This window comes from Triturus cristatus, chromosome 9 (genome assembly GCF_964204655.1).
Source record: "Triturus cristatus chromosome 9, aTriCri1.1, whole genome shotgun sequence".
In the NCBI taxonomy this organism is placed as follows: Eukaryota; Metazoa; Chordata; class Amphibia; order Caudata; family Salamandridae; genus Triturus; species Triturus cristatus.
The window spans coordinates 953689487-953712317 of NC_140592.1; the positions used below are offsets into that span (position 1 = coordinate 953689487).

Sequence of the window (22831 nt, forward strand, 5' to 3'; positions counted from 1 at the left end):
CAAACGCTGAGAATAGAAAAATGTTTTGTTTTTGAAGAGAAAGATTTTGATGCTGACAATATTTTCCCCTTACTTTCAGTGTAAGCTATTAGAGCAGCGGCTGGAACACTCAATGTTGTTTACAGAGTATGAAAATATCCAGAAAAGGCGAGTTGACGGTGGGGAATGCTCAACGGCCCGGCTCCCAGAAAATGCTGAGCGAAACCGTTACCAGGATGTGCTGCCCTATGATGACTGCAGGGTGGAGCTGGTGCCAACCAAAGAAAACAACACTGGCTACATCAATGCCTCGCACATAAAGGTAAAGTCTGGGGTAGGGCACTGCAATCTTAGGGGAAGGGAAGGAAGAACATCCGCCAAAGATGATGGAACCTCAGGTGCCCCATCTAGTGAAAAAGATCTGCCCCAATGTTTCTCAAAGTAACACATTGGAAGACAGTGGTGGACTACAACAAAATAGATGACTTTGGTATCTCTAATCTAGTAGGACCCACCCGCCCTCCAATGAAAACACTATATATAGGCACTGACTGACCTCTTACTTAGGAGGTACTGTTCTAGTATCTACAATAGGTTATTGAAATTCCAATACCCTTTGTAGACACTTGCTCAATTTCCATGATCTTTTTTTCCACCAAAGTGACATTTTAATGTAAAAAAAAAAAAAATGTGATGCACTAGATTTTCTTATACCAGTGTGGAGGAAGATGTGGATACACCACACTGTAGGACTGAAGAAAAACTCTGAATCAGCACCTTAACTCTGGGCTGCCCTATTTTTCGATTTGTGTTTTTCAGTTTAAAAATGATGCACTTATAACACCGAATTGCGGCCAGAAAAATGTTGGTCACCATAGCGGTGATATTTTTATTTTCCAGCAAACTCTCAATTTTAGAAACAAATGGATTTTATGCAGCCATTGGTCGCACAAATGATATAAGCTAATGAACGGTGAAATACTCAAAATGAAAGTGGAAAAAGAAAGTATTTTCTTAGGAATTAAGTGAAAATCCGCTTTATGCTCTGTTTTCTCTTGAATGAGTTTTGACATGGTACACATGACATATGCCACCTTTCTGACCCTGCTTAAATGGTACAGTCCAAAGCAACAGGGCAGAGTCTTCATTTAGAGTCGATGCCTACCCCTAATGTATAATTTAGATCTCTGTCCAAAGGAGCAGGCTGGTGAAGAATAACTCAAAAACCGATAGATGTTAATGAGCTTAGTGCTATATATTTAACCAACGGGTCCCAGATTCGAATCCTACCTGGTTAGCGTAAGCTGTTGATGCGCCTGAGATCAATAAAATGATTACTAATTTTGGTGTGCACAATATATAAATCAACCATATTCTCTTTGGTATTACAATGCCAATCAAATTCCTAGTTGCAGACAGATAGAATGGTTAAAAACGAAAAGCGAACAAAGGCTCCTCGGCTGTTCCCATAAACTTGGCAGCAGTAGATTTCAATCTTTGCCGCATGTGCATGCAGACTAAGAGAAAAGATTAAATTACATTTCGGGCTAACGTAATTTTTAGTCAAATATTCAATCATTGAAAATAATTACATTAATGTCCCCTGTTCTGTTAACTTTTTTTTTTTAATGGTTCATAAAATTTGTTTGGTCAGGCTGAATGCAACTATGCATAATCTACTACAATGTTTTGAGCATACCCCGTACAAAATGTATTGCAAAAGTGCAGTCTGACAAGTACTAAAAGAGCCTTAGATGCCTATATTACCTTGTAGTGCTGAACAGCTGTCTTTCTGCACCGGTACCCTGTGGTAAGTACTTTGAGAAAAATTCACATTGTGTGTGCACAAGTGCAAATTAGAAATGGTTATGTGGTAAACCCATTTAAAACATCTTCTACTTTTCTCTCTCCATCATAAAGTGCAGAGTGAGGAAAATCACAAAAACACTCTTTGTGTAACTGTCGTTAAACAGGGGTTTGATGGTGAGAAGGAACAGGAGGGGGGCAAGTGGACTTGAATGGAGTTTATTCAAAAGCACCAGCATCATTTAGGAAAATAAGTAGAAGTTACATTGGACTTAGAGAAGAGGAAAACATAGTGAAAATCTCAAGGATGAGGGAACCCAAAGAGATACATGGACCCAAACAGGGGAGGGAAAAACCATACAAAGATTTTCATTCAAAATACTTTATTTTGTTCATCAGTCTTATGTAACTCTAAATCCTGGACTTTGAATGTGAACCTCTCACAGATTTACTTCATGCATAATTCTGCGATCTAACAACTCTGTCAGAAAGTTCACTTTTTATATAAAAGTTATAAGTTCTCGTTGATGACCATCAGTGTGGCTTTAATGGGATATGAATTCTGCACCCATAATACTCCATTGGGTTTTAGACGGACTGGGAACTGTCGATTGGTATGCAACAATTTTCAAAACGGGAGCCATCAACAATGTCACTTTGAAATAAAGAGGTGTACTTTACATACCTTCTCAGTCCCAAAAAAAAACTGCAGACGATGACCTATTCTGAACCTCCACTCACTGAGCAGATTAGTCAGAAGATAAAGGCTCAAAATCACAACTACCATATGTGATTATACTGATGCAATACATTTAAAGGATGTTTACTATCCTGTCTCTATGCACTGAAGACACACATAAATATATTTTATTGGAGGTGCAAAACATTGACAGTTCATAGTTGTGCCTATAGGTCTGCACCAATGATGTTTACATGTTTCTGATGAATACTTCTACTCTGACCACGGATAACTCCTATTTTTAATTATCCCCAGATGCAAGACCGTATCCAGAACTTTTTCAAGCAATTGCTCCCACATGTTGATAGGTGACACCATCGGACTCCGTGGTGGCCCTGTCCTCTCCTCCATAAGTAACATGCAGCAGCCTTATTCAGATGCCACCCCGCATGCTGTTTTCAGTTTCTTTTCCTTCTGCACTCTAAAACGCGGATCCAGAGCTCTGTTCCTTAAGTCTGTTGATGATTTGCTGGCCCTCTAAACATCTTTTATTGGACTTTCTGCTGGGAAAATATCTCACCTGAAGACCACAGGCTTCAAACCATGATCCAAATGCAGAAAGCACATGCCGGTTACAGATGCGCATAACGTTTGCATTGGTTCCAAATATGATTCAAAGTTATGCGGCAAATGTTCCCTTTTGCATCCTATGGCCAGTACGGAGCAGGCGACAAAACTTTAAGTCACCAAGCGTTAGAAATGTCCTCTGGTATGTCCAAGATCAAGTCAAAAGACAATCCTCTGCTCAAGCACATGAAGCTTAGGTGGGAGTCTTGATCTGCTGCTCGTGCTCCAAGGAAAGATCATTCAGTTGACACTCCAAGGGCCCGATTTCATGTCAGTTCTCTGACTCCAACCGCGTTCCCCAGCAGGGGCAGATGCCCCTCAAATTTCCCTCCCATTCTTGACTCTGCAGCGGGTCATAGCCTTCAAAGAGGCTTTGCTGCAGCTTTATCAGAAGATTCTGGGTCCCTTTTGCCTTTGGGGCTCCTTCGGGCCCCATGGGTCTGTCAGGGCCTGCAGTCCGAATTCCTGTTACGGAGCCTTCTCCATCTGGCCATGTTAGGCATCTTCCTGGCTCCCTGCCACCGCAAGACCACACCCCCACAAGTGTTAGAGGCCATACCTTCTCAAGCCTATTGTGTTGGCCTCTGCTCTGGAGATGCCAGTTGTGGGCCCATCACCCACTGCCACTTTTGGATTCAAATCGGAGTTTGACTAGATCTCAGACAGTGTTTCGCTATGAGATTACTACGGCACATCCCTTGATGTGGAAACATTTTGCAGTTGTCTGTGCCTCGATGTATGTACTAATGACAGCTCGAGGGCACTTTTGGGTGTGATTCAGATGCAATTCAGGGAATTCAGAATGCCCTACATGACAATGATGGTGTGGAGGTGGTTTTGGCTATTTGCTGTCTTCTCACTATAATGATGCTGGTCTTAAGGTGAATTTTCAGGATCCCAGTAGCCTTGATATCTCCTCTGAAATGGAATTGGATGCCCCATTGGGACCGCTGATGGGAGAACGTTGCTGTTTTGCTCTGGTGGCCTGTAATGATGCAGGAACTGCAGTTACCTACTGTGGAGACCAAAGCATATCTGCTTACAGAAATCTTTTAGCCTTGCTCTTCCACTTCAGTGCCCTTGTTGCCCTTCAATGAAACAGTAACAAAGGCCTTGCCAGCAGCAGGACCAAAGCTGTGTTTGGCACCACCAGTGAGTCACCACAATGTGAGGCACCATAGGCCTGCTTCTGGTGACCCAGTCTTTTTGCCAGAGCAATGTAGCACCTGACACCCAAGAGCTTTGTGGTTTAGGCTTCGGCCAGCAAAATGAATTTGAGTGCCTTCTCTTCTCCCCTCATGACAGGGAATAGAGTTGCATTGTTGCATTAGGCAAGAGGGCTTCCTCTCTCACAGCTAGACTTCGAGATCTCTCAAAGCAGTTTGCTTGTTAGGATACTAAAATCGTGCTCTTTTAGTACATGGTGATCGTGGTGAGCAAGTAAGTTCTTGGCCAGTCTCCGGGAAGAGTTCTGCAGTACCTTTACCCATGTGATCCATGATTGGCAAGATATGACAAAACATATTTTAGGAGATGGGCTGCACACTGCAGACTGCATTGGCTGCACTATGGACATGAGTTTGATGTTTCAGCTTCATACTTGGATGCACACCAAAAGCTTTTCCAGGGACATGTAGGCGTCCATGATAGACATGCCGTTTGTTGCATCCAAGCTGTTTCATCACAAAAGTGACTAAGTCTCATGAGCGGTTCCAAGACAGCTGTACTTCAGCCTGCATTTTTGGGAAATCTGTGGTCCGCCAGTTTCTTCAACAATACAGAAAATTCGTAAGCTTCTCCTGGGGACTTCTTTACCCCCATATCCAACCATCCCAGCTTGTGCAACAAACTGTACTGTTTTTTTTTTTTTTTTTTTTTTTTTACTCCTGAGGGTGTGGTGGATGCAGAGGCTGTGGACACCAGAAAGGTCAGTCTTCTTCCTTGTGATCTGCAGCGACCGCTGACAAGCCACTCTGACTCCCCCTACAGTGATCATGTGCAGCCAATAGAGGGCAGAATACATTTGTCTATCAATCAATCAATCAAGAAATTTTTATAGCGCGCTACTCACCTGGAGGGTCTCAAGGCGCTGGGGGGGGGGGGGGGGTCCGCTACTGCTCGAACAGCCAGGTCTTGAGTTGCTTCCTGAAAGAGAGGTGGTCTTGGGTGAGTCGGAGGTGGATGGGGAGGGAATTCCAGGTCTTGGCTGCCAGGTAGGAGAAGGATCTTCCTCCCATGGTGGCTCTTCGGATGCGTGGAACGGCGGCGAGGGCGTGGTTGGTCGATCATAGTTGGCGGGTGGGAGTGTAGAAGGTCAGGCGGTTGTTGAGGTACCTGGGGCCTAGGTCATGGAGGGCTTTGTGTGCGTGGGTGAGGAGGCGGAACGTGATTCTTTTGCTGACTTACTCCCCCTTCTGTTTCTACCATTTCTGTTGAGACGTTTGCAGGTCATGCCACCATTCTTGTGGAGGAGGTTCATTCATTGCTGGTAAAGGGGTGCTAAAGTTTCCACAGACTCCTTTATGAGGTTTTCTCTAATAATGCTTACATAAGTTCTGATGATGGCCTGGAAGAACTGGGCTTAGATCATCCTGAATGCAACAAACTGGGCTTGGAGGTTCTGGTACTCTAAACTACAGAGTCTGCGCATTTGTCCTCCACTACATGATCCTCTTCAGGAGGACCTACTGTACCAGAATAGAACATGGTTCTTCATCTGAACCTCCACAGCCAACACCTCTACATTTGGAGATTAAGTGTACCCGGGTTAGTGATTTTGACCTCACTGCAGAGGAGGTGGATATCCTCTATTGCCATCCTTTCACCAAGTTGATCTATTCTCGCCACTTGGCAGGACCGTCTAGTGCTAATGAAGCTTACTGAAGTACTTCTGTTTGTTCTTTTTTTTGGCTCTGCAAGGTTTTGCTGTGGACACCATTGTAGGTGATTTGTTGGGCCTTTTTTCGTTTGGATGATCATAAGTCACCAATTGAGATGCATTTTTAAAAAGGACTTGCATACATTTTTACTCCTGCCCTTTTTATTATGTCGCAGTGGGACCTTGATTAGGTTCTTACTTTCTTGATGTTCTCATCCTTTGAGCCTACGTGTAGTTCTTCGAGGAGCATCAGGTGGACAAGGGAAGGGCAGTTCAGAAAAAGACCCTTGTATGATGAATTGTTGTCTAGATCACAATACATTATGTTTTTCCCCCCCCGAAGGAGATTCCTGAGCACCTTCAGGCATATTTCATCAGAGCCAAAACTGACACTATTGCTTTAGTTTGGGTGGGTCTGGTGCATAACATCTTCCAGGCTGTTAATTGAGCATCTGTCCACAGCTTAACATGGTACTATTCTATCACCTCCACAGGAAGGCTCGGTTTGCCTGCTTGGCCATGCAGGACTCCTGTTGTAAAGTCAATTTTTCACACCTACCAACTTCCATGGGATGCTGCTTTGGTATCTATTTAAAAATGAGGAATCAACGGTTAGAAGTATCATTAGAAGAATAAGATGCTTAGCTTGGTAATGATCTTTCTGGTGGATACTCTAATTGCAATTCTCTATTTACAGATTCCTCACCATCCTCCCCTTTTTTTGGATTGGGCTGCTGGATTTTAATAATGTTCCATATTAGGTTTTGCACAATATCACTGTTCTGTCACTGATGCTCCACATCTTAGGGCACAGTAGAGGTCACTTTAGACTAACGGCGGTGCACAGGGATAGTGCCTCTATCCATATCCAAGCTGTCACTTTCCGAGGTGGGAAAAAGCCGCAGGAGAGTCAAATTGTATTGCCTTCCGGCTCCAGGAGCAATTGTTGGAAAACGTTCCGGATCTAGTCTAGCGTCTGGGGCAATTTGAAAGGCAAGGAATTTGTGGTTAGATAGAGAATTACCAAAGGTAACTAACTTGTCCAGCAGTGCATCTCAGGAGGTAGTTAATTAACACATACTCAAACCTTGGAAAAGTGGGTGGCATATTGGAATTAAAATAAAAACTTAGTTGCGGGGTATGGAGTGTTGCTCCCACCATGTGAAATGCCCCAGGAAATGTAATTAAATATGTTGATTATGGTAGTGTCACTCCGTGGGGCTGGGCTGTAAATAGTTACAGTCACTCAGATAATGGACTAGGCTTGCAGCCGAAAGTAATGGCCGCAACCTAGCTGAGCTCCGGCTAGCGCCACCGCATCGCCCCCTAATCCGGGCATTTATCCTGTACCAATAATTCCCCCCCAGGACTGATATGGGCATCGGACTGCAGCGGCAGTCCCCAGGTCGAGTCTGCGGCGGAGCTGAGGTCGCATCGTCACCATAAGGGCCGGCAACGACGTGGGGCCTGCGGCGGTCGACGGAGCCAAGGTCTCGCGTGACCAGGAGACCCGCGACTGGGCCGTGATGGAGAGGCGCGGGGGAGCCACAGCGCTGAGGATGCTGCCCCCGGGAAGCGGTGCGCTGCAGGGCACTTGTGACCCTATACGTGGTGAAGCACACCGGCGGTGAGATGGCCTGGGACATCGGGTCCGTCCCGGTCACGCACAGCACTCGCTGCCGGGAAGACATCGGCGGCCCCCTGCACAGCAGGGCCTGTGGGGTCTTGGCGGCCCGATCCACGGACCGGCAGGGGATTCTGGCGCGGGGTCCCCCTGCCCCCCCGGAGCAGATATCAAGTAAGGAGGCAGGGGGGTGAGGAACGACAGCAGCCCTAGAGGGCCTGGCCCTCTTCCTATCCCCGAGTGTGACGGCTGCTCGTAAAGGCTGGGGGAAGAAAGTGGAACATTGGAAGACCCAGCTGAGGACCCGGGGGTCTAGTGGTGCAGAGCAGTGTGCCCTTTTCAACACTAAAGAACCCCGCCCTGCCTGAATGCACTGAGGGGGCACGAATTGCGGCGCATGAACACTTGGCGCCCTGGTGGTGCTCCCGGTTGAGGAGGTGCCCACATACTGCACGGGTGTCAACACAAGACGACTGACTCCCCTTGGGTACCTCTGGGCAGTAGGAAGGACCGCATCCAAATCGTACATCCAAATCGTACAGCCGTCAAGGAGGAGGCCCTAGGGTTCATACACGATTTAAGTCGGGAAGACAATCGTACACCCTGCCCCCCCCTCACTCTCATCTCCTGGAATGTCAACGGCCTAGGTGATAAAATCAAGCGAATGCTAGTGCTGCACCACCTTAAGAGAGACACCCCATCTGTTGTCCTCCTGCAGGAGACCCACTTAGTAGGGGCCTCCACCAAAGCGCTCGACTGCTGGGGTTTTAAAATGGTCGTACACTCTGTGTTCACCACGTGATCCAGGGGAGTGGGAATATTAATACGTAAAAGCTGCCCACTGATAATACTAGACACCCAGGATGATCAGGGAAGCTTTGCGGCGCTGTCCTGTCAATGGGAGGGACGAACCTACAACTTAGTCGCAGTATGCATACCACCTGCACTTCATGCCGCGGCCTTCTCCGCTCTGGGTGAGTTCCTGCTCACCCTGCCTCCCGGGGAACTTATTATAGGGGGGGGGACTTCAATGCAGTCCTTGATGCCTCTCAGGATAGGTCACCAGCGCGAGAATAAGGGAAGCCCCCTTCCCATTTGCGAGACTTTGTGGAAGCGATGGGCCTTATAGATGTCTGGCGTACACGGCATCCGGAGGTGCGTCAATACACGTACCATTCAAGTGTCCATAACAGTCTGTCCAGAATAGACTACGTCCTCTCATCCCCGACAACCCTAGCGGCTGTTTCAGAGATCACGCATCTTCCCAGAGGGATATCCGATCATCCCCTCTGTTAGTGACATATGCATCACAGCACGTGGGACGTAAACGCATTTATCCGATTCATTCAGGGTACCTGAAAGTCCCCACCATTAAGAAACAGCTGCGGAAAACCACAGAACAATATTTCCATGAAAAAACACACTCCGTTGACTCCCCTAGTATTCTATGGGAGGCGTATAAGACGGTCCTACGAGGGCAAGCAATGTCTATAATAACATCGCACAAACATGACAGGGCCCACCAAGTGCTGGAACTGGAGAGAGCGGTTGGCTTGGCTGAAGAAGAACATACCAAAACTCAGACTATTGAGACTACACATAGGCTAGATCTGGCCAAACAAGCATTTAGGGACTACACATGGGAGGAAGCTAAGGAGAGAGTCCGGAAAACACAACACACAATCTACGAGACGGGGGACAAGGCTAGTAAGCTGCTGGCCTGGCTGGACAAGAAAGAGCGTGCCAGTCGGTGGGTGGCCCAGCTGCACTTGCCCTCTGGGGAGGAAGTAACGGACCGGCAAGATATAGTGACCGCCTTCGCAAGCGACTACGAGGCAGTCTACACACCTTCCGCTAACGGCACAGTGGCGGAGAATTTAGAATTTCTCAGAGACATTCGGATGCCCACTCTGACACCCAGAGACACCGAACCATTAGAAGAGCCATTTACGGTGGATGAAATCACCGCAGCAATTAGGGATCTTCAATCAGGCAAAGCCCCCGGTCCCAACGGCATTCCCGTAGAAATGTATAAAATAGACGCAGAAAGACTGGGACCCCACTTATTGAAAATGTACGAAGATAGCCTAGATAGGGGAATACTGCCCACAGACCAAAGGCTAGCAACCCTAGTGACAATCCCAAAATCCGGCAAGCCCCCTCAGGAGTGTGCCTCGTACCGTCCCATCTCACTCCTAAATGTAAAGACAAAAATCTTAGCGAAAGTGCTGGCCACTAGGCTTCAGCCACACCTCGCGTCACTTATTCACCCGGATCAGTCCGGGTTTATGCCCGGCCGCAACATGGCAATGAACTTACGTAGGCTCCACGGGGTGTTAGCTCGAATGTCTACTATCCGAGAGGATGCGGTTCTTCTCTCGCCAGATGCCAGCATGGCTTTTGATCGGGTGGAATGGCCCTTTATGTTCGCGGTACTCCAGCGCTTTGGCTTTGGGCCCAATTTTCGTGCTTGGATCCAACTGTTATACACACAACTCCTGGCGCATGTTGTGGTCAATGGGCGCATCTCAAAGGACTTCCCTCTGGGGTGCGGGACCACAGGGATGTCCCCTGTCCCCGCTCCTATTCGCCCTTGTACTCGAGCCCCTGGCGGCCTGGATACGGAACGACCCAGTGATACGAGGGCTTTGATGGGCGGAGGGGTGGGAGGACCGCATATCGCTTTACGCGGATGATATACTACTATATATGTCCTCCCCCAGCCGCTCCATCAACTGTCTACTAGACATATGTGCTGCCTATGGCAGGTGCTCGGGTTACGCGATTAACTGGGCTAAATCTGTTTTGTTTATTCTTCACGGTTCCCCTCCACGTCTACCACGGGGAGTGTCGATACAGCTGGGGAGGGAAGGCTTTAAATACCTGGGTATCCACATTACTCCAGACCCCACCCACTTCTATGAGCGAAATCTCAGGCCCCCCCTCCGGAGATTTAAAGACGATGTAAAGCACTGGCATACACTACCCCTTACCCTTCTGGGCTGTGCAGCCCTATTCAAAATCATGGCTCTCCCGAGATTTCTATACGCCTTGCAAAATACATCCACCCCGGTCCCTGATTCCTACTTTAAGGCAGTCGAGGCAGAGGTGGGACTGCTCCTTTGGGGTGGAAAACCCCCCGCATAGCTCAGTCCAAACTTATCAGGAGCTGGTACGATGGAGGAATAGCCTTGCCTAGTATACGACAGTACTACTGGGCCTCACAACTTATCATAGTTAACCAATGGCTTCATGCCCCTCGGGACGAGCGAGCTCTCCGGCTCGACCGGCATGCTCGTGGGTCTGGGTGACCTCTCGGGGCGCTTTATCACAAGAACAACAAAGACGCATGGGTGGGTCCCACCGCACACACGATACGCATATGGTTCATAGCGCAACAAACGCTCGGATGGGAGGGAGTCATGACACAACTTACACCATTGTAGGATACACCAAAACTTGGTACACTCCGCAACAGCAAGGGATTTGCGCAATGGGACTTTATTGGCATCTCCAGAGTTGGGGACCTGTGGAAAAAAGGGGAGGTGGTGGATTTTGCTCAACTACAGACGACATATCAAATGGCAGACACAGAATTATTCCCTTACACACAAATTAAGCATGCACTTACAAGGGCAATACCTAGAGGCACGGTTCTTCCCGAATCATCCCCCCTTGAGGACCGTCTTCTTACAGACCAACTCACTAAGAGGGCCATCTCCCTCACCTATCGTAAACTTATTAATAATCAAAAACACCCCACACTAGCCCTGCGGGACAAATGGCGGGCAGACCTTGGAGATATAGATGAACAGGACTGGCAGGAAGCACTAGCGTCCCCGAGGGAGGTGGCGATCCCGTCCCGGCTACGGTTGGTGCAACTGAAGGTCTTACACAGGGCATACTACACTAGGGACATGCTCCACAGGATCGGCCGAGCTGTGACACCTCTCTGTCTGCAGGGCTGTGGGGCGAGGGGCATATTCTACCATACATTCTGGGAGTGCCCACACATAACACTCTACTGGGAGGAGGTGATGGACACAATTACGCAGGTGTGTGGTTTACCGGTCCCACCCGAGCCAAAGCGATACCTCCTCAATATATGGGAATCAACTGACCTAAACCACGCAGCACAAGACTGGGCGACTCTGGGGATCATGTTGGCAAAACGCAATATTGCATAGCACTGGGGCGTACCGGCATCCCCCCAGCGGAGACAATGGTGTCATGACATGGATAGTTCAATGGTGGCCGAAAAAGCAGTTTTTATACACAGAGGGTGCCCCAAAAAATGGAAACGGGTGTGGGGTAGGTGGAATGCATTTTGGGGCAACATCTGCGCCCCTCCAGCATCAGACTCGGATCCTGATCTGAGCGATTAACCCGATAGGTCCAGTGAGGGGGCATAATAGTGGCCGGGATCGACGCTCCAGAAGTTTTCTCTTGCTACATTCTAATATGTAAATTATGATACTTTGTGGCATTGCTTTACCTGTGTACTAGACCTGCAGAGGACTAATATGACAAATGCACTACCGAATGTACCAAGCTCTTCTTCTTGTTTTGTATTACTTTATTAAGTATAATAAAATGTTTTTAAAAAAAATAAATAAAAAAAAGATGATGGACTAAATGTTGAATTGGCTGGTAATATCTGACCACATCTTCTTTATTTCTTAAATAGTAGAAAAGTAATTACAGGATATTTGCTGATGCTTTAGTTGTACTTTTATGTTCTGTTACAGATGAAAATCAAAAAAAAAATTTTTATTAAAAAAATTAATCCAGACTGAACCACATTCAACATGTAATATTCCTGCAAATGAACAGAGACCGAATATACAGTTGTTCTCCATTTATAGTAAAGCATGATATCCTCTCAGAGAAAAGCTCCACTTTATCATGCATTCACTTAGTGCCTAGCAATCTTTCACTGTTGTTATACATTTTTCTTGTACTTTTTCCAGGTCACGGTTGGTGGAGAAGAATGGGACTATATTGCCACACAAGGCCCACTGCAGAATACTTGTCAAGATTTCTGGCAGATGGTGTGGGAGCAAGGCGTTGCCATCATTGCCATGGTAACTGCAGAAGAGGTGAGTACCCTTTCATGGAGTATACTGTTTATCTTGTGTGAGTTACTGTGATGTAAATAAAGCTTTTTCCATTGGAATTAAAGAATATATGGAGTGTTTAATGTTTGTGTTATTTTCGTTGAACGGTACACAAGTTGAATGTTTCTCAGAGCATAGAAGTAATAACATTTTAGATTTTACAAATTCAAAGGTATTTGGTTTCTAACAAAAAAAGTCTTCTAAAACTTCGTCGTACATTAAATAATTAACAGCCACGATCCATTAAAATAAAACAAATATAATTTGCTTAATGACTCTTAACATGATAAACTAACAAGCTTTTATTCAATTTTCTGAATTACTTTTAAAAACTATATAATTGCAATTATAACGTCCATAAAATGCCTTTGTGTTCTTACCAGCAGTGCATCATAATGTGATCCAATCTCATACTTTTCAAAAATAGATTTTAATATGTGCTTGTGCTGAACAGCAAATTATAAGCAATCCAAGACTAAATCTACAACATCAAATTTGACTCTATGATTACAAATGGAGAACCTTTACTGCGGACATTGGGCCTTTTGCTCTCCAAGCTGTATTGACCCCTTGTGCTTTATTGTAGGATCTGTTTTCCCTTTTCTTTATCAGGTAAGTGTATATTTTGCGGTATATCATGTCTTGAAAGATGAGGAATGTGTTTGTGATGATCCTTCTGTGTAAGTGGTGTTAAATGAGCTGCTCATATTGAAACGTTCATTGCTCTTGCGAAGTGCCCTGTCACCTTAATCGGCAGCCTTTATATTAGAGCCCTATAGTGGCTGCAGTTCAGGATGACTCTAAAGGATGGATAAATGTGTTGTGACCAACTGAGGAAGTCTGTATTAGAATAAATGTGTTGTGACCAACTCAGGAAGTCTGTATTCGGGGGGGGGGGGGGGGGGGGGGATTGGGATGTACCAGATTTCTGCTGATGGTTTTACTCACGGGGGAGAGGCCAGTAGACACCTCCCTATCCCTTTCTTTATTGCTCTCACACCAACCTTTCCATTTTGTCACAGATTGAGTGGGCTTGTCTTGTGATGTGGTGGGAAAGAGTGCATCAGAGATGAAGTCTCACTCTAATGTATGGCTCCTCCAAATGAAAAGAGGAATAAAGACTGGTGACAGCAATGGGGATTGTTTTTTAATTTTGTGATTTTCAGACACGATATAACATGTGTTCACTAAGCTTTGTTGAAGGCGAAATGAGACACTTCTGAGGCAGACTGGTAATACCAACACTGGAGCAAGAATCTACACTGGTGCATTGAAGCGGAGAAAGTCACTTAGTATAAGCTGCACAAGCTCATCTGCCTTTACAGTGTGCCACTTGTGAAAGTTTTTACTTAACGACACTTAACATGCTGAAAAATCCATGGAATTAATTTGATTTCTCATAAATTAATGTTCGAGGCATTTGAGCTGTAGATCATATGCTTTAGCATAGATCGCCATCTGGTGTTGGGTCCGGATGTTTGCACTTTGTTTTTGTTCGAAGAAGTCTTGTAGTCACGAGGTAGGTGACTCCTCCTTTCGGTGATAGTGCGCATGCGCATCAACTTCATCCTTAGATTGTGTTTTTCCGCCATCGGGTTAGGATGTGTATTGCTGCGCTCCGGCACCTTTTTCGGACCATTTCGACGCACAATCCGCTAACCCCAACGGTATTGTTATCGATCGCGACCCATCATTCGACGCGCATCGTCTTACTTCGGAAAACTTTCAGTTGGAAATCTCGAGGCAGGCCGTAGGGCCTACCCATGCCGACCGCGTTAGCAGTCGATGGAACGGACTCCATTTAAACTATGTTCCGGGTGTCATGTTAAATTTCCACGCACTGGCCTGCATGAAGTTTGCAACCTCTGCTTGTCCCCGGAACATGATGAAAAAAGCTGGGACGCGTGTCTATCCTATCGTCTGGCTCGGCGCCACGAAATGCAGCACCAGAGCAACTCCATTCCGGACATCTTTGGAGAAGATTTCGGCATCCACCCTCCAGCTTCGGAGCCAGAGGAAGAAGAGCAGGTGTCCGTGTCCGAAGCCGACTCCAACATGGAGGAAGAGGAAGACCTCACTGTGGGACAGCATACCGTGAGTACAACTCCCCCTGGGCCCCTTCCACAAAAGACAAAGTCTCTGGTCACTCCTTTGCCCTCGGGTTCAGGTCGGCACCGACAACACGTTTCCAATGCCCCGCCCCCCGGCTCAGCTCCGAAACAAGAAAAAAGCCTTCGGGCTCGAGCCAGCCTCGCTCCGATGCCGAACCGACACCTTCGGCTTCGAAACATAAGAGCAAGATACCTTCAGGACCGAAGGTTCCACCTGCAACGCCAAAAGGCTCGGAGCCGAAACCCTCCAAGCCCAAAGACTCTGAGCCGAGACCATCCAAAGTCAAAGACTTGTAGCCCAAATCCTCCAAGACCAAAGATTCAGAGCCGAAATCTTTCAGAAACAAACACTCTGAGCCGAAATCCTCGAAAACCAAGGACGCAGACAAGCACAAACACACTGAGCCCAAATTAACAACGCCCAAAGGCTCGGAGCCGAAACCTTCGGGACCGGAATCTCCACAGAAAGATAAAGACTTTCCCCAAAGAGCTTCCATCTAATGAGCCAATTCTTGATCCAAAACAGAAAACATTGGTTTTAAATCCTAAAACATGATATATTCAAGCAACCATTCCAAAGAAACGGAAAGCAGACTTGCCAGAGGACGACCATGCCCCTCCTAAAAAGAATAATATGGGCACTAACCCTTCTCCTCCTTACATTCCACCTCCTTCTCCTCTTCTTAACCCTAACTTGCTCATTACACTTAACAATTCACCACTTAGGCCTATTACACCTAACCCACAGGATGACGGGGATGGGGCTCAGGATGAGGACACTGACGCTTGGGATGATTAACCCACTGACCCAAATACTGACAATGACCATGATTTGTATCCCTCTAGCCCTTCCCCATCTGATGACAACATCAGTTATCTTGAGCTCCTAAACAGGTTCGCTCATTACCGTGGGGTAGAACTTCTCAAAGAACCTTTAGAAGAGGATTTTCTTTTTGAGACACTTTCTTCCTCCCAAAGAACAATTCATACCTTACCAATGCTGAAAGGTATGTTAAAACATACAGACAAGGTCTTTAATGATCCAGTAAGGGCTAGGATTATCACTCCTAGAGTAGATAAAAAATACAAAGCAGCTCCTACCGATCCTATTTATACTAAAGGACAGCTACCCCAAGACTCTCTTGTAGTCTCCAACGCAAGAAAGCTAACTCCCAACCCACAGGAGACACCCCTCCTTCTGACAAGGAGTCCAAGCTTATCGATGCCTCGGGCAAAAGAATAGCTGCGCAGGCAGCAAACAACTGGCGCATTGCTAATGCCCAGGCGCTGCTAGCCCGATATGACAGGGCTCACTACGATGAGATAGAAAAACGAATACAACACTTGCCTGACCAATACAAATCTAAAGCTAACGACCTTATACAGGAAGGTAAGCTTATTACTAACACCTCCATTAAATGTGCACTGGACGCAGACGACACAGCATCTCGTGCAATCAACACAAGTGTATTATTGCGCAGGCACGCTTGGCTCAGGTTCTCTGGATTTAAGCCAGAGGTGCAAACCTCCATTCTTAAACAGCCATTTGATAAAGAGCATCTTTTCGGCCCCAGCTGTTGTTACCATGCTGGAAAAGATGAAGGAGGACACTGAGGTGGCAAAGTCCATGGGGGCTTTACAGTTACCAGCCAGTAGAGGTTCCTTTCGCCGCTCTTTCTACAAGGGTGGCTCAAAAACTACATCCACTGACCATGCCTCCTCCTCTTACAATCGGGGTATACGCTCTGTATTTTTTAATTCCCAGAAAGGACGGTGTTGTATTTCTATTTATTTCTTTTTCTCACCTGGTTTCTTCCTACACCCCTCCTCGGCTCTCTCAGGCCTATATTAGACCTCAGACAATTAAACCTCTACAACCACTTCCACATGGTCACACTCCAACAGATGCTCCCAATACTTCAGCAAGTCGACTTTCTATCCACTCTAGATTTAAAGAACGCCTACTTCCATATTCCCATTCACCCTGCTCACAGAAAATATCTCTGGTTTGTGGTGGACGGACAACATTACCAATTCAAAGTCCTCCCATTCGGAGTAACTACAGCTCTCAGGGTTTTCGCCAAGTGCCTCGCAGTAGTCACAGCTCATCTAAGAAGACAGCATGTTAATTTTTTTCCTTACCTAGACGACTGGCTGATAAAAGCCAGATCATATCAAAGCTGCATACATCACACTCTAAAGACAGTCCAACTGCTTCACTACGTGGGTTTCACCGTAAACCTCACCAAGTCTCCCCTCCAACCATCCAACACTCAAGTGTATCTAGGAGCCACAATAGACACTCGCAAAGCCTTAGCGTACCCCAACCCAGTCAGGATTCGCAACATGCAAGTTCTAATTTCCCAGTTTCAGCCTCAACACTCACTGCCAGCCAGAGTATTCATGCAACTAATCGGAATGATGGCTTCTTGCATTTTAATCGTCCCATATGCAACACTTCAAATGCGTCCCCTACAGAAATGCTTAGCACATCAGTGGAACCAGGCTCAAGGTCAGTTATCAGATCTGGTGTTGATAGATGGCCGTACTCATCGCTCTCTGCAGTGATGGAACATAAAAAACCTTTCCAAGGGGCGGCCATTTCTCGATCCCATTCCACAGATGGTTATAACAGCTGACGCATCCCACACTGGTTGGGGAGCACATATGGGAAAACATACCATCCAGGGCATGTAGACTCTGCGACAAAAACAACTACACATAAACCACCTAGAACTGCTAGCAATTTTTCTAGCATTAAAAGCTTTTCAACTTCATTAAGTGGGCAAAGCTGTCCTGGTTCGCACAGACATGAAAGCCATGTACTACATACAAAACAGGGGGGACGCACTCTTGACAGCTGTCACAGTTAGCACAAAGCATCTGGAGATGGGACACACCTCAAAAGATATATCTCCTTGCAGAACATCTTCCAGGAGTACACAACCAAGTTGCGGATCTGCTCAGTCGTCAACAACAGCAGATGCACGAATGGGAACTTCACCCTGAAGTTCTCCTCCTGTTCTTCCAAATGTGGGGCTTCCCAGAGCTAGATCTGTTCGCCACCCAAATAAACGCAAAACGCCCAAACTTCGTGTCCAGACATCCACACCCATTGTCCAAAGACCATGCACTAAGGATGAATTGATCAGGAATATTTGCTTACGTTTTTCCTCCTCTCCCACTCATTACATTAGTGGTTTGTAAACTCAAACAACACTCCCTGACGCTTATCCTAGTTGCTCCCACATGGGCCCGACAACACTGGTTCACAACTCTACTGGAACTATCAGTAGTTCCCCACCAAAAACTACACCTCTCCCCCAAGTTCCTTACTCAGAACCATGGAGAGATAAGACATCCAGATCCCAATCAGCTCAACCTTGCGTACTACCTATGTCCACACAAAGCTCAAGAATACAGTCCCATTCATCATTAGATTATTAAGCATATGTGTAAAGCAATAAGGACTTTTTATGAAAGTTTTTTTCCCCTTCTCGTCACATTGTTTACAATTGATGTTGTATACAGTATTCTATCACCACTTCTCACATGTCACTGTTCACCACAGTCACCTATTTCACGTTTACAATTGAAAGTGTAAATTGCGACAGCCTACGACTAATTGTGATTCATCATTTACATTTTTTTTTTTTTGAATGACTCAATTTCTCTGTTGTGTGTTATACTTTGTTCTTTGAAAAATCATTGATTTTGATACCCATAAGCTTTGGCTATGTACTACAAGTAATTGACCCCCCAACAGAACCATTTCTCTCTTTCCTGAAAACCTTGCGATTTGGCACCTGAAGTCCTCGAGTTTGGCTACCTTAATCTACCGCCAGACTTTATAGATGTTATCAAAGAAGGTGGGCGCCCTACCACAAGAGCATGCTACGCAGCAAAGTGGAAGAGACTTGTTGTGTATTGTAACAACAATCAGATCTCCACTGGATGCTTCAATACAAAACGTAATTTATTTATTGTACATGCAACGTTCTAACTTAACGTACACATCCATATGCTTACATCTCGCTGCAATAGCAACATATCTGCAAAATAGGCAGCACTTATCTCTTTTTAGAGTGCCCGCTATGAAAGCTTTTATGGAACGACTCAAGATTCATTCCTCCCAGACTTCCACCTTCTCCAGTGTGGAACCTTAACATAGTCATTGCAAGACTCATGGGTCCACCATTCGAGCCGTTGCACAAAAGTAGCCTTCCTTATAGCCATCACTTCTCTGAGGAGAGTGGGTGAGCTTCAGGCACTAACCATAGAGGAACCGTTTTTGCAAATACACCAAAGCATAGTAGTCCTTAGGACTAACCCCAAATTCTTACCTAAAGTCATCTCTGCCTTTCATATCAACCAATCTGTCGAGTTGCCTGTATTCTTCCCTCAACCAGATTCAGTGGCAGAACGTGCCCTTCACGCATTAGATGTCAAGAGAGCACCGCTTTACTACATAGAAAGAACAAAGCCCTTTAGTAAAACTAAATACCTCTTTGTTGCTTTTACTTCACCACATAAAGGCAATCCTATTTCAAAATCAGGCATTGCAAGGTGGATAGTTGAGTCATTCAAATATGCTACTTAAAAGCTAAAAGCACACTACCAATTCCTCTTAGGGCGCATTCTACACACAAACTAGGGGCTTCTATGACATTCTTAGGAAACATACCCATAGATGACCTCTGCAAAGCTGCAACATGGTCTACACCCCACACATTTGCGAAGCACTATTGTGTAGATGTGTTAGCAAAACAACAGGCTAGTGTGGGCCAGGTAGTTTTACGAACCCTATTTCAAACCACTGCAACAGCTACAGGTTAGCCACCTCTTTAAAATAACTGCTGTATAGTCCATGCTAAAGCATATGATCTACAGCTCATATGCCTCGAACGGAAAATGCTACTTACCCAGTATGCATCGGTTCTTGGCATGTAGAGTCATATGCCCCCACTGCCTCCCCGGGTCCCTTTACCTATTGCAGTGATCTCTTACTTAGATACAAATTACATGGACATCTCTTTTACTACTTTACTAACTCCATCGTCACCCTTTATGGCAAAACAATCTAAGGATGGAGTTGATGCCCATGCGCACTATCACCGAAAGGAGGAGTCCCCTACCTTCTTTGAACAAAAACAAAGTGCAAACATCCGGACCCAACACCAGATGGCGATCTATGCTAAAGCATATGACTCTACAGCTCTATATGCCAAGAACAGATGCATACTGGGTAAGTAGCATTTTCCATATAAATATTCACTGGTACATCTAGGAGCTTTCATTAAAGTGCAATGAAGAATGAGCACTGAACAACGAAGGACCAGTAGCTGAGATTAAAAAACAAGTATAGAAGAAAAGTGAAACAAGCAGAAATGAGGGCAGGATAAACCATGTATATATCTCTTTACAAAGAATGGTATGACCAGTGCTTAATTTGAGCAAATGGTTGCAGGTGAGGCCCACCTGCATACAATTTTGGGGCCAATGCATATTTTTCCTCCTCAGATTTCACACAGCGCAAGGGAGAGAAAAGCAATAACAAAAACAAAAGGAGGAAGAGAAAGATGGAAAAACTGTGACAAAGGGTAGAGCAGGGATTAAAAACAGCCTGCAAGAGTGGGATAAAGAGGCAGTGGGTGTCTGGTGGTTGATGAAAGAGGCATAAGGTGGAATCAAGACTACACAGCCGTGGTATTCGGCACCCCTGATATTCATTGCGCTGGCCGCGGGCCTCTAACCAAAATTTCAGGGACTTGCACTTAGTGTTTTAGTAATAAAAAACACGGTATGACAGTTGAGAGTTTTACCACATCCTGATATGGGCCTTTGACAGACTTTTCAATATTGTGACAGATCTATTTTGTAAATGCATTCCAAGTCTCCTTGCCAAAATAATCCTTTTTTTGTGCTAAATTTCCCTTGAGCATCCAACACTGTGCTTCTACTGGTGGCTTCAGCTAGGATATCAATTATACCACGCTTGTAACTGATGTTGCGACAAAACGTGTGACAGTTTTATGGTTTTGACAGACATAAGTCGCAAAGACCATAAGACAGACATTTTGGACCACGTTCTCCACTCAAATATCTAAAAAAATCTCCGTAATTGTAGCAAAAAAATGATAACAAGTTATAAAGTATCCTTCTTCTGCCATCTCTTACTCTATTACTGGACCTTCCAACAAATGTCCTAATGTTTATAAGATGTCAATATATTTTTAGATTGGTAGGGAATTGTGCCATTCTCAAATTAGCTGGAAATAGCCATATATGGGTATATTGCAGAGAGTATGCTAGATCTTGAATGCAGCTTACCACAAGATAGATATTACTTTGAGTTATAGGCTCCAGTTATTGAATGGGGATAATGAATGAAATGTGGTTATTAGTCGTTTCCTTGGCAAGTATATGAAGTGATTTATCTGGAAGCTGGTTTCCATGCAGGGGAAAGTATTTACGTGTCAGCTGTCTCCTAACCCAGTAATCAAGACAATTCAACTAAGTGGCCCCAAACTCGTATAACCTAGCAGACTAAAAAATGATCTCCTCCATGTGGACAAAGTTCCTCCTAGTATATAACGGTCACCTGAGCTTTATTGACCAGCTTACACTGGGGCGAACTCGTTGTCCCCACCGAGATTTATAATTGAACACCTATACTGTCACCACCATACAGCAAACTTTACAGAAGAAGATAAGCCCTGGAAAACGTATACAGGAGATACTCTTGCTGGTAGCAGTACACTTCCTCCTGGAAAAGTTAGGAAAGTCCTGCGCTTGACATTGCAGGAGATACAAAAACATGTCTAATAGTAGCATTGAAGGCTGGAGTTCACCATTCCTCCCTTGCTTTCCTGGAAAATTAATTTCTTACTCAAAGGCTGTGCTCTTGTAAACCCTTATAAAAGTGATCCAATCACGATTTTTAAATTGTGCTTTAGAAAATGAAAGTTTTATGGATCATTCTGTTTGCCAATGATCTCTGACCAAAGAACCCCATATGCGTCTTGCCTCTGCTTGCCATCCCACCTTGACTATATTGTTTTTTAGTTTTACTTAATTAGGTCCTCCAAATGGGTGACATTAATCCCCATTTTAGAACCCCGATGATGCATCCTTCTGTAAATGCAGAAATGCATCTTGTTTTCATCATGTGTATCCTACAGACTATCATAAATTCTTCATAGCAACTGTTGCATAGCCATAAATTAACCCAAGAATATCATACTGATCAATGATCCTTTGCTTGAATGGCTAAATAAGAGCGGAGGAGAATGGAAGAGGTGGCCCTGACGTGTCCATCAACGGATTTTAAATACTTCTGAAGTCTGGGAAAAGTAATTATGTTTGAAACCTTTCCCTGATGCAACCCCGGAAGGCTCTTACAGAGATATGATGTCATGATACAGATATCAAAGAGAATTACTACTCCCATTTTAAACCAAGAGTGATGCAACTTGAGCTAAATAATTTGCTAGTGCTTTGTATAAAGCTTCAAATCTTTATATATCATTGGTAATAGGGCAGTATGAACTGCAACTACAGTTCCAGCTTCCTTCTAGTATGGCTGAATAGTTTTTGATTTATAAACTGCTGGGAATGAAACTTAAAGCTGTGATGAAAACTTTGGCAAGCACTTTAACCCTTCTCCCAGATTCCTATATTCAACTGTCTATGATCATGACTCTTAAGAAGGACTTAAGTGTTGATAAACAAAGTGCTGTATTGGCTGCTGCTCCTGTATTATTTGTGAAGGAGATTCCTGCACCTTCCTGTACTGCATCTACAGAAATTCTGTTTGACAGCTGCTTTCCTTATGGGGTCTATCTAAGTTTGGAAGATATTTGTTGCTTAAGCCCTGTGTCTGAAGTACTGAAGAGTGGACTGGGAATCAGTGTTCCAGGTATTATTACAAATCTAGATACCATTCGAGACCGTTTATGTATAATCTAATCTGGACAGCATCATAATCTAAGTAGAGTAAGTAATGTGTCC

At 45.1% G+C, this 22831-nt stretch overlaps 1 protein-coding gene across 2 annotated transcripts in view; it reads left to right on the forward strand.

The window, feature by feature from the left end:
* Positions 1 to 22831, forward strand: part of PTPN21 (protein tyrosine phosphatase non-receptor type 21) — a 438348-nt gene that overhangs the window by 351194 nt on the left and 64323 nt on the right. For both annotated transcript variants that reach the window (XM_085626579.1, XM_085626580.1), the window contains 2 exons: positions 80 to 301; positions 12564 to 12692. In XM_085626579.1, the coding sequence (XP_085482705.1) occupies positions 80 to 301; positions 12564 to 12692 (351 nt within the window). The remainder of the gene's footprint in view (positions 1 to 79; positions 302 to 12563; positions 12693 to 22831) is intronic.